Source organism: Volvox carteri, assembly GCF_000143455.1.
Source record: "Volvox carteri f. nagariensis unplaced genomic scaffold VOLCAscaffold_1, whole genome shotgun sequence".
Classification (NCBI taxonomy): Eukaryota; Viridiplantae; Chlorophyta; class Chlorophyceae; order Chlamydomonadales; family Volvocaceae; genus Volvox; species Volvox carteri.
In genome coordinates, this window is record NW_003307545.1 from 4374309 (window position 1) to 4388699 (window position 14391).

At 57.4% G+C, this 14391-nt stretch overlaps 3 protein-coding genes across 3 annotated transcripts; all 3 read right to left on the minus strand.

The window, feature by feature from the left end:
* On the minus strand, positions 1 to 3949 carry VOLCADRAFT_78921 (uncharacterized protein; the record flags this gene model as incomplete). Its single annotated transcript, XM_002946197.1, has 9 exons — positions 1 to 328; positions 1097 to 1317; positions 1513 to 1641; positions 1817 to 2000; positions 2320 to 2450; positions 2610 to 2976; positions 3107 to 3387; positions 3461 to 3597; positions 3664 to 3949. 9 exons carry the CDS (start codon positions 3947 to 3949, stop codon positions 235 to 237), a joined length of 1830 nt encoding a protein of 609 aa, XP_002946243.1. The 3' UTR covers positions 1 to 234.
* A 2239-nt stretch (positions 3950 to 6188) lies between these two features.
* On the minus strand, positions 6189 to 12092 carry VOLCADRAFT_86325 (uncharacterized protein; the record flags this gene model as incomplete). Its single annotated transcript, XM_002946198.1, has 8 exons — positions 6189 to 6207; positions 6716 to 7449; positions 7800 to 8073; positions 8741 to 8977; positions 9466 to 9606; positions 9873 to 10513; positions 10736 to 11885; positions 12049 to 12092. The coding sequence occupies 8 exons, from the start codon at positions 12090 to 12092 to the stop codon at positions 6189 to 6191; spliced, it is 3240 nt and encodes a 1079-aa protein (XP_002946244.1).
* Positions 12093 to 13572: 1480 nt separating this feature from the next.
* Positions 13573 to 14204, minus strand: VOLCADRAFT_115817 (uncharacterized protein; the record flags this gene model as incomplete). Its single annotated transcript, XM_002946199.1, has 4 exons — positions 13573 to 13630; positions 13797 to 13822; positions 13899 to 13985; positions 14109 to 14204. 4 exons carry the CDS (start codon positions 14202 to 14204, stop codon positions 13573 to 13575), a joined length of 267 nt encoding a protein of 88 aa, XP_002946245.1.
* Between the last annotated feature and the right edge of the window lie 187 nt (positions 14205 to 14391).

A 14391-nucleotide genomic window follows, 5' to 3' on the forward strand; every position in this document is an offset into this window, starting at 1 on the left:
CAATTGAGGTGCGTGTTACAGTTCCTTTGATGGATGGAAGCCGATAATCACGGCTCCGGAGCCAACGGCGATCGCCCCGGTACAGCCCATCATAATCGTTACACCTCTCAAACGAGGCTGCCATCCAATCATATCACGAACGCGCACGCACAGCACGTTAAAAATACATGGTTTACGCACAAAGTAAGCGCTCCCGCGACAGTCCTCTCAATCGCATGCACGAACACACAAATTCTACGCCCCAGCCGGCGGCTTGGCGGTAACAAGGACGGCGTCGTCGACCTCCACAAGCTCGATGCGCTGGTCCGCCAAGTCCGCCGAGGCCGACCTGCGGGACACGGCAGGCAACCGGACACAGAGCAACACTCAGTCGACACTCAGTCAATTATGCATAAAGATACTTGTTTCTGGTACCAATATAAAGTTGCATGAAGAACAATTGGAGGTAGACTCCGAACAGTGAAGTAGGAAAACGAAAATCCGAAAAGGAGCAGTGAACAGCCGCCATGCGGCCGAATGCTGCACAAGCTGCAAGTCGCAGCGGGAAAATTCTCCAGAATAATATTGCGAAAAGTTCGTATTGGCCATGCTGCCTCCAACCACATAGCTCCCAAAAATGCATTCAGCGAGGGCCGACTTCCGCCTAACAGAAGCAGCAGCGCAGCATCCACGGATACGGGATTATCCAACTGCCAGGCCATACATCTGAGAGCCATTCGCGGCAAAAATGGCTCGTAACAGCACAACACCACCGCCACCACTGCTTTCCAACCTCCGCAGCTTACCCCACACGAAACGGCTACCAGCAAAACAACAATGTGTAAACGACATTGCGTGTCACTACCGCCTGTATCCGCGGTATCGCTCTGCATTCCGCTCGTACGAATCCCTGTGCTGATGCGACCGCCTGCGGTCGTCCGGCCGGTAATCCCGTCGCCAATCGGCCGGCTTGCCGCGCGACCGCGACCTTGATCGCGAGTAGCGGTCGCTGCAGCGGCGCCCTCCCCGCTGGTGCGACCGGGACCGCGACCGAGATCTGGAACGTGATCGCCTCCGTTCCCCACTCCCCATGGCTGCAAAGCCGCTCGGCGTGTACCTTGACGACTGGCGCCGATCATGCTCCTCCGGGGACGCCGACCGCTGGGACTCGCTGCCAGCGCTGCCGCTGCGCTTGTCCGAACGCACGGCCGTATCCGCCTGCGCCTGGGGCGACAGCTCGCCACGCAGCCAGGGGTGGTTGAGCATCTCCGCAGCCGTGGCGCGCTCCTCCGGCACAAAGCGCAGCATCGGTAACATGAAAGATGCCAACCCGGCCGCCTGGGACAAGTGACGATAAGGGGCAAACGACAGTGTATAAAAGCGCTTACGGGGGGTACGCCAGGAAGGATTGCCACAAGCCATAATCGCCACAGTTCGCATACCATAGCCATGCACGACGGCAACCCAACTTCAGCACGCACTTCGTAGATGGTACCGTAACAGGAGTAGGGAAATCAGTCAAGCGTTCCCTACCTCCTCCTCCGAGAGCTTATACTTCTCCACCAGGACCCGATCCAGCGGCCAGAAGCGCAGCTTCTTGATGTGCCGCAACTCTCCATTCCGATTAAAGTAGTCGCGTGCGTACTTCCCTTTTTCGAACACCTGGTGCAAGGGAAAACCAATAAAGGGCTGTACATACGGGACGTAAAGTGCTCCTCCTCACTACAACACTTCACGCCTATCGAGAAGCGTCTACACAAGCACCTCATACCTGTAGTGCGCGCACCCGCTCATAATCATGAAGGGGAACGGGTTTCATTTTTCCCAGATTGCCTACCTTCCGTGGCATGCGCCCCAACAGTTCAATGAATAGCGCCAGATGATCCTCGTCTCTATCCCACTTGTCACCGCTCCGTGGGTCGAAAAGGAGGTCTCCCGTAATCAGCTCAAAGATGACGCAAGCGAAGGACCACATATCTGCTGGCGTCGAGTACTTGGCGCCGAGGATTACCTCGGGGCACCTGTGCCAGTGCGGACAGTGGTCCACAACGACCCGGCCGTTGTGGACGGCCGGGCAGAGGCATTCCGGGTTGAGTTGCATCAATCACACATCCCCGTGAGGATGCAAGCTAATAGGCCAACTGGTCAACCTATGCAACGGCACATGCATCAAACGCAAAAGACGACGAGAATTACTGAAGGAAACACTGTAATGTCTTTCCACTTCGCGTGGTGGCCATGTAGTAAGCGAAATGCTGATGCACACTTTCGGTGTGAAAGCGTTCAATAACAAGTCTTCTTCCAGATCCTGCCCCAATTTTGCTTTATCGCTTAATTTACCGGTACTGCCGTGTCTGCACATCGGAAGTGAACTGCTTGTATGTCCAGCATGCGTTCCCAAAGTCGACCACTTTGCACGCCGCTGTCCGAAGCTGCTCGTCCGTGAGACCCGGTCGCGTGATGATCAGCGGCTGCTGGCCCTCCCCTGCCCCGGACGTCGTGGTGTCCGCGCCGCTGGCCAAGCGGTCTGCATCGCCATTGGCAACACCTGCCGAGACACACAACTTCGCCTCCACCGCGGCGCCGTTGCTGGTGGCATCACCACCGCCCCCAGCGCCGCCGCTTTGAACATCCCCTGTTACGTCCGTGTCACCCGACGTCTGGCCCGTCGCGGCGCTGACCGAATCCTCAACGACGTCGCTGCCGTCGTCATCCCCGTCAGCATCACCTGCGACTGACTCAGCTTGGTCTATCTTCTTTGCCGCGGCCTTTTTGAGCTTCTTTTTAAGCTTCTTCCGCTGGTTTCGTGTAAGGCCCTCAGCTCCGGCCGTAGCGGCCACGGGCGCAGCACCAGCTGACGCTGCTGGTGTGCTGCGCACTGCCTGCGGCACGCTAGGGGACTCTGACGGCTGTGGAATAACCCACGTCCTGTCGCGCAGGGGCTCCGCGAGCATCACATTCTCCGGCTTGAAGTCGGTGTGGATGATCTCACAGCACCTGCCAATATGACAAACACATGCATGAGTGCAGGAGGCTAACAAAGTGGGATGTCCACGAGCTTGACAAATCCAGGTGACCCATGGGCCCGAAAGGCCACTCGACACATCCAAACTCCCCGTACAGCTACCTGTGCATGTAATCTAGCGCCACCAGCATTTGCATGGCCAGGTTGCGCACGATGGGAATAGGGATGCCCTTGTACTCATAGCGCTTAATAAGCGCCAGCAAGTTTTCGCCAAGTACCTCGAAGACAAGGCAGACATGCCTGCCATTGGGACCCGAGTGCTCAAAGCTGTCATATAGTCTCACGCAATGCTTCTCGTCATTCGGGTCTCCGTCACGCAGCTGAGACAACAACGTGATCTCGTCGCGTGCTGCCTCGGTGTAGTGCTGGGCACTCTTTTGCACCTGTAGCCCAGCCAAGAACGTGTAAGGCATCTGTATGCATGCTGCCTACCCGCGCACTGCTGCGGCAACGCACCTTCAGGGCCCGGTAGTCGCCCGATTCGGCATCGTGCACTAGCCACACCGTGGAAAAGTGGCCCCATCCCAGCTTTCTCAAGACGGTGTACCTTCCATTCTTGTATTTTTCGCCAGTGCTGACAGGGTGGTAGCCACCTGCAAGCCGTTGCTTACCGACATGTTGACCCTAATGGATAAAAGCAACCCTAGCGCGCAACGTACCCTTCTTGTAATCCTCTGTCCCTTCGTCATCTGAGTCAGAGTAGTCCTCCTCCCCACTGCTGCTCAATTCTTCCACATGCGACTTTTCGCGGCTATCCTGCGTAGATACTGGAAGGCCTGCAAATTTGGATGGCGAACTTGTCAAGCTGAACAACTTGTGCCCAAGCAAGATGTTGACTGCTAACCTTTTCTGCGAGCTTTCCGACGCCTCTGAACTTGTACAGGTAGCTTGGCAACACCTGCCAAATCGGCGGGTGGCTGCTGTCAAACGTTGCAAGAATAGCATCGGCTTGATGCGGCGTGTAGATGCGCAAAAAACGTCCTACCCTTAAGCATGGCCAGCCCACGACTAAGGCGAACGTCCGCAAGACGGCCACTGCGAAGCGGCCTTTACAAATGCTGAAGGAAGGTGATAAACAATCAGGTAGAAATTATAACGCGTAGTGGCAAACCTAATAGGATTATATAAGGGAGTCGTTGTGCATCACCAGAGTTTTGACGCGAGCGCCCGTACGGCAAGCAAAATGCACGGGAATTATATCCTCGTTAGACAATATAGGGAGAATATGCCTAGGATAGACCCACCGTCGGAATGAACAATTCTCAAAGCGCACAATTAACGGCTTTGTGAGTATCACAATCATGTGGTACGGGGTGTGGCGCTTCGCGCTGAGACATCCACGAGGACTTATCGCACATGGCCCCCCGTTGCCATAGTTTTTAGGGATAAGAATGGTCACATCCAGCTGATTGGCAGACGAGCCTGTCAACCTCCCAGCACGGGCATAACGCCATGATGCGCCGTGAACGCCCGCTTGGCGTTGCCTTGGCTTATGTACGGCATCCTGGCATGGCGTGCACCGTGCGACGAATCATGTTCCATAAAAAAAGTCCAGGATGGGGCCCACCGCGCAGTTGAGCTGCACGGACCGCTGCGCCAGGGAATTTTTCGCACATGCTGCATAGTGCATCATTCGAGCACACGTTGACCACTGCTGCCACGTCGTGCCGTAGCAGCTGTAGTAGCACAGAAAGCCCTAGGGTAGTTGGGCTTCTAGTATCTACAGATATATAGTATGTGTAGTATTTGGGTCAGTATGCAAAGCAGTGTTTTGTCAAGCAAAACGTGTAAAAAAAGAGGCATTGTGCCAAATTGTTAGCAATAGGATACATGCAGTCGCAGGCTCTACTACTCAGGCATGTGCGTTACATTTGCAACAATTCGCCAGTTCGCGTCTTTCCATGCAGAACAGCTTTTCCGCTCCCCCGGTTGCCCATTTGCCCTAGGACAGGTTTCGCCGCACGCGTCCTGCCGTGTCCTGCGGACCGACAGTTCTGGCCGATGACCCTCTACCCCTCTAGAATCCACTGGAGAACTAATTCCTTGTGCAGCCCTCATGCCCCTTAGATTGTAAACCACCGAGGGCTTCCCAAACCGACTAGGAGGTCCCATTCCACTTACGGAGCCACATGCCCCGTTCCAAACTACGCTAGTCTTTGCATCCCTCTCCGCCCTTTCCCCTGGGCGCAGCCAGGTCACCAGCCAGGCAACGGTGGGACAGCCGCTTGCCGGCAGCCCCAGCAGCAACCCATCCCCCTTCTCTATACCGGTACAGATCGCAAGTACAGGGTACGGCAATGGAAGTACGGCAGGCATGGATCAGTTGGATCAAGGCTCTATATATAAGTATGTATAAGTACGAGACGCGGCCGCCGCGGCATTTCACTGCCTCCACTGTCGAAGACGAACCCACGCGCGCCGCAGCATCTGAGCGCTACTGCGGCACCATCGAGAACCGTTCCCTGGACCGCCAACCTCTTTCCATGTTCTCCACCGTTCGTGCGATTGCACCTGATCGCACCGATATCGCCCGAGGCCCCCTGCCCTGCCCTGCCCACCGCCCTCACGGCACCGGCAGGGCGTAATAACCCAGACTAGGCAGCAAATTTACTAGCACTGCGGCGACTAATCAACGCCCTAAGCAGCGGAAACTATTATCCAAAACAAATCAATAGTCCGACTTTGCTCATTACAACATACGCGCTCATGCAAGAAGCAAAAGCCATGCGTTGGCAACAACACAAGTGAGCTTTAGAAGCAAGTACTCGTTGAAAGAATAAAAGGCGTGCTGCGGGGGGGAGGTATCGCCATCATTGCTATAGGAAATGCTATCAAGGCTAAGGGTGCATTTCCAGTGCGGATTAAGGCCAGGGATTAGGGCAAGGAAGTCCTTGGTACGAGCTTACCACATAGTTTTGTTCCATAAGGGAACCAAAGGTTGAAAAGGCGAGGTAAGTTTGCCAACAACTTAGGCGTTTGAGCAGGTATCGATGGAGGACAGAGGGTTAATCCCTGGCCTTAATCCGCACTGGAAATACACCCTAAACGTACTAACCACAACCACAAGATCTATCGGCACCCGCATTCCCCACCTCTTCTAAACTCGCGAAACCAAGGAAAAGCGAGGGATCCGCAAAAAGCGTGGTGCCAACTGGCCCTTCAACCGAGGACCGGACGAGTTCAGTCAAGCTACCACAAGCGACCTGTGTGTGAAAGCATGAGGAGCCGGGGCAGCAGCACTTCCAGTATCTGTGCGCAAACCCGCACACAGCATACCCAACGAAACCCGTACACAAGCCCGTATGCATATACCGATCTTCAACCCGTTATCGCCAACACCGCCCTTTCTCTACGATATGGGCTCCATCAGCAAGTGGGCCTTCCAAACAGCATTCCTGTCGCCATGTCCACCGATCAATCAAAATGAATGGAAAAGCTATACAACGGGAATCAAATACATTACAACTTTCCAGCAGCTCCGACACAGTAAGTCGGGAACCCCCAAAAAAGAACAGCCTTCCGGCTGTGAACAACATTCACCCGCATATATATGTCGGCACATTACAGAGGGTACAGATGGACAAACAGATGGACAGACACATGCCACGATACAGCCATGCAATGCACGGAGTCGCACCCTCAAAATTCATGTGCCCCAATCGCCATTCACCACCGGGCTGGCCCGCTATCTATCTTCGCCCTCAGCCTCACGAGGTAACCTGCAGCCACACAGCGGACGAGTAGGCCTGCCCCGACAACAAAAATAGCATGTAATGCCCCGGCGGTGCCACATACTTCGAGGGCGGTCCCCGCAACCTCAGAGTGCCCCGCCCATTGTCACCAACAATCGCCAGGCCCACAGCACGCTGGTTGAAATTCGTAGAATGTGTCGTACTCGACGGCGCCATCAGTACCGCACCGTCAATATCCACCTTCGCGGCCGTCGTGTCGTACACCGCATTAAACGCCTGCTTGTATGTAATCGCGGCCGGCGCGGACAGGAGCACGGGCCGTGTCGGCCAAAAGTAGAATGGCGGGTAGAAGATCTCCACGCGATACTCCGGGAGGCCCCAGGGCGACGGGCTGTACGGCACCGTGACGTTGAAATAATCGCAACGGTCGCAGCCCGCGACAATGATCGTACCGTCCGGCGTCAGCGCCGCCGTGGAGTGGTACATCCGGGGGATTTGGGAGTGCGCCAGGCGTGTGAAGCGTGTGCCGTTGGGCGCGTACGGGTCGTACAGTACGGGATTAAATTGCGGGAAGTGCGCCTTGGAGGAGCCGCCGGTGGCCGAGTCCCCGGCCACGCCGTTCTGAGCCCCGTTGAGCACCACCACACAGCCGTTGGGCAGCAGCACGGCATCGCCCATGACACGCCGCGCATTCATCTTTTCCAGCTGCCAGGCGCCAAAAGTGTAGTTGCGGACGGTGGAGTCGTAGTTTACCTGCGGATCGTACCACAGACCACACCACACCAGACCACGCGCGGGGGGGGGGGGTTCCGAGGCGGGTCCGAGTGACGAGGACGGGAAGGGGGCCGCAGAACCGGTGAGTCGGCATTGGCGAAGGGAGGAGGGTCACACCACGTTCCTTCAGTTCTCACATCGATATTCTCCTCATGGGGGGGAAAGGGAGCAGCAGAAAATATCGGTAAGGGATTACGGCGAGGAGGGAGGTACGGCAGCGCCGTGAAAGCACCTTTACCACTTCCGGGCCTGTCCGCATTCGAATAGGCTCCGTACAACCCTCCCCAGCGCCACCACCGCCACCACTTCCCCACACCCCCCAGCGTTACCTGCAGTCGTAACGCCAGATCCACCGCGGGCGTGTTGGTCCATCCGTACCCAAACTGGCCGCCGAAAAACACAAACTCAGCCGTGTAATTGTTCTGTGGCGTGAGCGGCAGCATGACACTGCAGCTGCTAAACGGGTACTCCAGCCGAACCGTCTTGGCGACGGCGGTGTGAGAGGGTATGCTCGTGATTACGGTACCGTCGTACGGATTCAGTACGAGGCCCGCCGTGTCGCAATACACAAACATGTCACCGGTGGGCAGGATGTAGTTGTTGCTGCGGGCGACAGGGGGGCGAGAGTGAGGGGGTGAAGGAAGGAGGCGGAGGACGGGGAGGCAAGCTTGCATGGATGGATGCATGCATGGGGAGCGGGAAAAGAAGGCGTGGTAGTGGTGGTGGTGGCGGTGGTGGTGGGAAGCTTCCCAAGATGTCAGTGGCCGCCTTGCGCGAGGGAGCCTCTCGTGGTGGTGGTGGTGGTGGTGGTGGTGGTGGGGAGCTCGGCTGCATGCGTAATAACTTTCACAGAGGTGTTAGAATGCAACAGAGTCATGCAACAGCGGCCCCCAAGAGGCCTACAAAGGAGAGCAGGGGCGGAACGAGGGACCAGCCACCCCACCCCAGCCCTGCCATTCCTCCCACGCCCCCCAAGGGTCCCCACCCCCTATGCGGGGTCGTAGAAGGTTCCCCCTTAACCTCAACTTCAATCAGAATATCGCACCAGGTACACACACAGACACACACACATCGCCCTCGGCACAAACGAGCCCTCAGAGACACCCCCCAACACCCCACCCAACTCCCCGCCGGATAGCAAACCCCCACCGGGCCCCACAGCGCCCCTCCCGGGCCCCGGTTTCCCCCTCCCAGGTGTGCCGTACACCCTCAAATACACGCGTGCATTCATTCACCCATTCATTCCCCAGCTCCCCCGGAGGCCGCTCACGGGTAAAAGATGTCGCCCGCCTTCGCCACGAATGTGTCCGGCAGCTTCCACTGCACGGTGGGCGCCAGGGGGGCGTTCTGCGGGTCCCATACCTCACACACGGGGTTGTTCTTGGTTCCGGAGCCCGGGGACTGTGTGCCGCCCATGATCAGGATGCGGCCGTCTGGCAGCAGGTTGGCTGAGGGGTACCAGCGGGGGTAGCGCATGGAGGCCACCGTAAGCAAGGTGCCCTCCTGCCTGCGGAGGGCGGAAGGGGAAGAGGCCGCAGGGGGCCCGGGGGCGGAGTGGAGGTGTGTGGGAAGGGGGGGGGGAGATCAACCACGAACGACGGGGGGAGGAGAGAGCGAGACACGCAAAGCAGAAAACGTGGGGCGCGCCGAGGGACAGAAAGCGGGGGCGAGTGCTAGGAGCCAGGAGCCCGTCACGTGCCGCACGCCCCCCATGAATCTTGGTCCATGGTTTATAAAAAAATGCCTAGCCCAGTTTGGATAGGAGGAATAGGACCCCAGGTAACAGGACGGAAGGGGGGTGCAAATGTGGGGCGGGTTGTCAACCTACGGCCTGGTGAAGGCGGCGTCCACTTGTCGCCTAAACAGGCACTGATACGGGAAAACGGGATTCGTCCTAGAGGGATCCAAGTTGCTCTCCCCCAAAAGCATATCACCTAGTGCATTGCGCACAAAGGGTGGGGATTGTGCTCCCCTCGCGCGGCACACGCACAGTACCTGTCATAGATACGCAAGCTCCGGAGTCCGTCCAGGTAGCCTGATTTGGCAATATGGCCGCCCACCACAGCAATGTTGCCATTGGCCATGATCGTCGCGCCGTTGCAAAACAGGGAATCTGTGTTGGGCACGTTGGTGTACCTGGGGACAGAATGCGGTGGAGGGCCTGTTACATGACAGTATGAGGGCGCTCGGTTGGGAAGGTTCGGGAAGGCGATAAAGCGACAGTGGGGTGGTAGGTGGTGGGGTTCATATTAGTGGTAGGTGAGTAAGGGGGAAGTTGCGTGTGTGTGTGTGTGTGTGTGCAGGGGCGGTTTATCCCGTATTTATGAAATTCAACTTTCACACCCATCCACTTCCCGACGGCCCCCTCCGCCCTTCCCCTGGACCATTGCCACGTCACCCACTTGTTGGTGGCGATGTCGTAATATCCAGCGATGAAGGTTTTCTTGTCGGGGTGCTTGCCGCTAGGGCGCTCCATGAACAGATAGCGAGTGGTGCCGGGAATATGGACGAGATGTACGGCAACTGCGAAAGAAATACCCACCAAGTAGTACACCCCAACCTGGTCCAGGGGACCTTCTTCGCTGGGGGTGAACTGGACTGGCGGCGACGGCGGCAGTGGCGGACTGGGAGGAGGTGGCAGCGGGGACGGCGACCGGCGACCGGTAAAGGGCGGCGGCGCGAGGGGTGCGGTGGGGGAGTTGGGGAAATCGGGTAGGTAGCCGACGAAGTCCGGAGGCGGTGGGGGAGGGGGAGGTGGTGGAGGCGGGGCAGTGATAGCCTTGGGAGGCGAGCGTTTTGAAGAGGGCGGGGGCCGTTGGAGAGGCAGAGGGGGGCTCGGGCGTGGGAAGGGGGGTTGCCGTTGCGGCGGTGGTGACGGGGACGGTGGCGGCGGCCGTGGGGAAGGCGAGGAGGGAGACGGAGCGCGCTGAGGCGGTGGTAACGGCGAGGGTGAGGACGGCCGAGGTGACGGCGGCGACGGCAAGGGGGGCGACGGCGACGGGGGCGGACGAGGTGACGGCGGCGACGGCGAGGGAGGTGGGGACTGTGGTGAGGGCGGCGATCGCAGCGGCGGCTGCGGGGGTGGTTGCTTTGCCTTCCCTGGAGGCGGCGGGCTCGGGGCGCGTGGGGAAGAGGGAGGCGGCGGAGATTGTGAATTAGCTCGTGCCACCCGCGTCCTGACCAAAGGCGACGCCGACGACGCTGGCGGCGGCGGCGTCAGTTGGAAGTTGAGGGTGGTGCTTGCCGACAGGCTCCGCCCCACCACCTGCTGGCGGTGCTGTCTGTGAAGCGGCGAGTGCTTCAGGGGCCGCCGCGACCCCTTCGCCAGCAGGCTGCCGTCGCCGCCGTGGCTGGTGCCCTCCTTGATCTCTTCGGACGGGAGCGGTGCAGAGGCCCCGGCCCCGCCTGGCAAGGTGCCGGAAGTCACACCCAAGCCCCCGTCACCCCTCGTGTCCCACAGCTCGTCCGCCCCAGCCGTGGTTTCCACCAGCTGCCGCTTACCGCTGCTATCCACAACAGCGCCGCCGCGGTCCTGGCCCTCTCCATCGGCCCCTCTGTCGGGGTTTAAAGCTTGGGGAGATCTACCCGCCTGCTGCTGCTGCTGTTGCGGCTGTGGGGGCGACTGCGGCGGTGATGTCGGGTCATCCGCAACCCAGTCGTCCTGGGCATCCAGCCACAGCTGCCATTGTTGGGCCGCAAAGGCGGCGTCCCGCTCAATATCCGCCTCGTCAGAGAGCAGTGCGTCTAGATCCACATCTACAGCTGCACTGCCGTTACCGGCGCCGCCGCTGCTGCTGCGCGGTCGGCCGCGGCTCTGACTGCGGCGCGGCCTTCTGCCGCTGCTAGCATTCCCCGCATGCTCAGCGCTCCCGCCTCCATTTCCGTTGAGGACTCGGCGCAGGTCCTGCCCCTCCCCATGATCAGGGCCGCGGAGAAAGCCGACAAGCAAAGGGTCACCGTCGTCCTGTCCCGACACCGGCTGTGCCGCGGAGGAGTCCTGGCCCTGCTGCTGCTTCTGCGGTAACAGGGTGTCGGCCATCTGTCGGAGTTGCGTAACGACGGCCTCGCCTTGCTTGCAGAGCGTGTCGCCATCGCCGCGGCAACTGCTACTGTCGCGTAAAGCGGCCTCGGCAGCGGCAAGCAGCCAGCGGAGGCCATCTGGGTTTTGGGCCAGGCTGGACAGCGCGGGTATCTCGCCGTGGAGCGGCTGATCGTTTGGTGGCAGGTTCTGTGGGCGGTCGTCGTGAGCTACGGTGGCGACGTTGCTGAGCATGGAGCAACTCGAGATGGGGCACAAAAGAATGCCGCATATGAGTAGTAGCCAAGTTCTTGACATGTGGCGCAGCTCGTTAGGTTGGTCTGATAATTTGTTTTGTTGTCTTGGGTGATGCATTAGGTAGTCAAGGTGCAACCGCCTGCAGCGCGGGGAGATGGACAACGCGATAGGCCAAGTATCGAAGGCATTTATTGCACTATAATAGACCCTGGTTTACTTGCTGTCAATCGCCATAGGCGCAGGGATTACTTACAAGCAAATCATTTCAAGCTGTAGCAGCTTCAATTACTTCCTCGGCGTACCGTATCTTGTAAACATGCATGCCTGAGAGAATATCCTGTATCATATATGTATATTGCTCCGTTTTTAAGTTGCTGCGACCTGACGAACCGCGTCAGCTTTCACTTGGCCGACAGAGTGCTATGCCACGTCAATTAACATCTTACGAAGTTTAGAAGTGTCGTAGAAAGAATTTCTGCGGCCGCACAGCGCTACGAAAGCATGCACATGGTACTACTGTGTTAAACCGCATTCATAGCTTTGAAACTGATTGTAACCTTATTGTCATCCATCACTCTTCGGCCTAAAGCAGCATAAGACACAGATTGAGGTAGTAATGCTAACTGGTTTTGTGTGCTGGACGCAGGGCATAAACTGGCAAACAGCAACGGTTTCCAGTAGCAGGTTCGTAGCTGCAATTACTGTAAACGTGGTGCATGGGAAACCTACATTGGCTAAGACAGATACGACGCATCGTTGCTGGCACCTGGGTCGTTGCAATTCCTATAGCGTCGACATCGGCACCGGGGACCTTTTGTCTACGCACTGGCGCATAGAGACGACGGCGAACGCAATATTCATAGTTGGTGTACAAGGACTAATCTTTCAATGTTTGGCCTCGCGTATAAGCTCCCTAGCAGGGCCATTGGCGGTTTGCTTGTGGTGCATGACATAATACGATGGTAGCACCATACAGACCGGGTTGCAGGTTGTGCCAAACTTCACCAACAGCCTGGAAACCCACCACTGCGTCACCATGCTGCATAAGTACCAATACTGGTCAGCACGTGACTATCATACCTGCGTGCAGTGAGGCCACTGTAGGTTAGCCTGAAACCACTGCACTCCGCATTCCGAACATCCAGAGCACGCAACCCGGTACATCTGATAGTGTTCTTCACTCTCTTGTCCAAACAGTCCTGCCATCCATACATCTCCACGAAATCGCCGCCTCCCACATGAAAGCATGGAGGGCATCATACCGACCTGACTCAGGCCCATCTTTGAACCGCACATGTTACGGATAATACACCGAAATGCACGATGAGACTCTGGCCAACAGCCATTACGATTCGACGCGCAAACAACTAGTAATATGCTGTTTTGAGCTTACAAAGGCAGCCACCCGCATATGTTAGTAGCGATATTTTATACAGGAGTATGAAGTACAGCATCAACAAAGACAAGCTTCCGCAATGCTATGGGCTTTGGCTCATCAAATTTCCCGAAACACTCAACACCTTCTGCGCTATGAACAATAAGTAATGCCTCGAGGATTGCGTAAAAATGCCAGCCCCTCTGCACGTCCTTCAGCCGGTATAGCGGCAAAACCCTACCAGCCCCAAGGGCACCGCAGCATGCCCGAAAGTGCCTACAGTCGCTCCATAATGTACAAGTCAAAAGCTCGGCCCAAAATTGGATGCACACACGGCGGCAGAAGATTGCGCGACAGAATACCTCTCAGGCGTCGTTTACCAGAATACATAACAGGTGCTGCTTGCAAGATGCTGCCCACGATTGCAGTGACAGCTGATGAAGACATCGCGTCATAGCAACACCCGCATGGACACGCGTGAAGCAGCCCACAGTGCAGCCAACAGCGCCCTGCATGCGCGGCAAGAGGCAGGCCATGACACTGAACCGACATGCCACGGCCTTGCGTCGTTTTAGGTTGGCCGAGCACAATGGCACAGTTGCACTTCGGAGCATTAGGTCAGGCAGGGCACTATCAAATCCAACTCCCTTGCCACGCCTACGCAACAGACCTCACCTCATTAGCCATGGGTTCTGGTACATCTGCGCGGACAACATCACGGGTCAGGGGTCAACTTCATCCATCATGGTTGATTCCGTGCCTTATGTAAGACTATACCTGGACAGCGCTGTAAGTGTATGTGCTCCACCGGTACATCCGCCTGCCCCAAGTGCAAACTCGTTGAAATCTGGACCGCTTAAGAGTCTGCGACACAGGGTAAGGGAACAACCGGTGCTGCTGTTGCCTCCAACAAAGGGAGGGTCAACACAAGGGGAGGGTATACATGGAGAGAAATGGAGCCGGGTCTGATAGCGAACAAGTCCTTACTCGGAGTGCGTCCAAAAGGGCTGTCTGCAGCTGCTTAGGCGTAAGCGACTGTGCCTCCGGCAGGTCTGAAATGCACGCGGCTATGTAGAACGCCATCGACTCCACTGCATCCTTCTTGTCAATAACTACAAAGCTATCCTGCTGACCATCGCTTGCTTCCCTTGACGTTGAAGCCAGCAAATCCTCAGGGACGGGCTCAACGTCCACCACAGCCCTTTCCAAAGGCTCCGATTCTTGCGACTCCTAAAGAAAAGAAAGCGTATAGGGGTACTTGAGCAAGTCA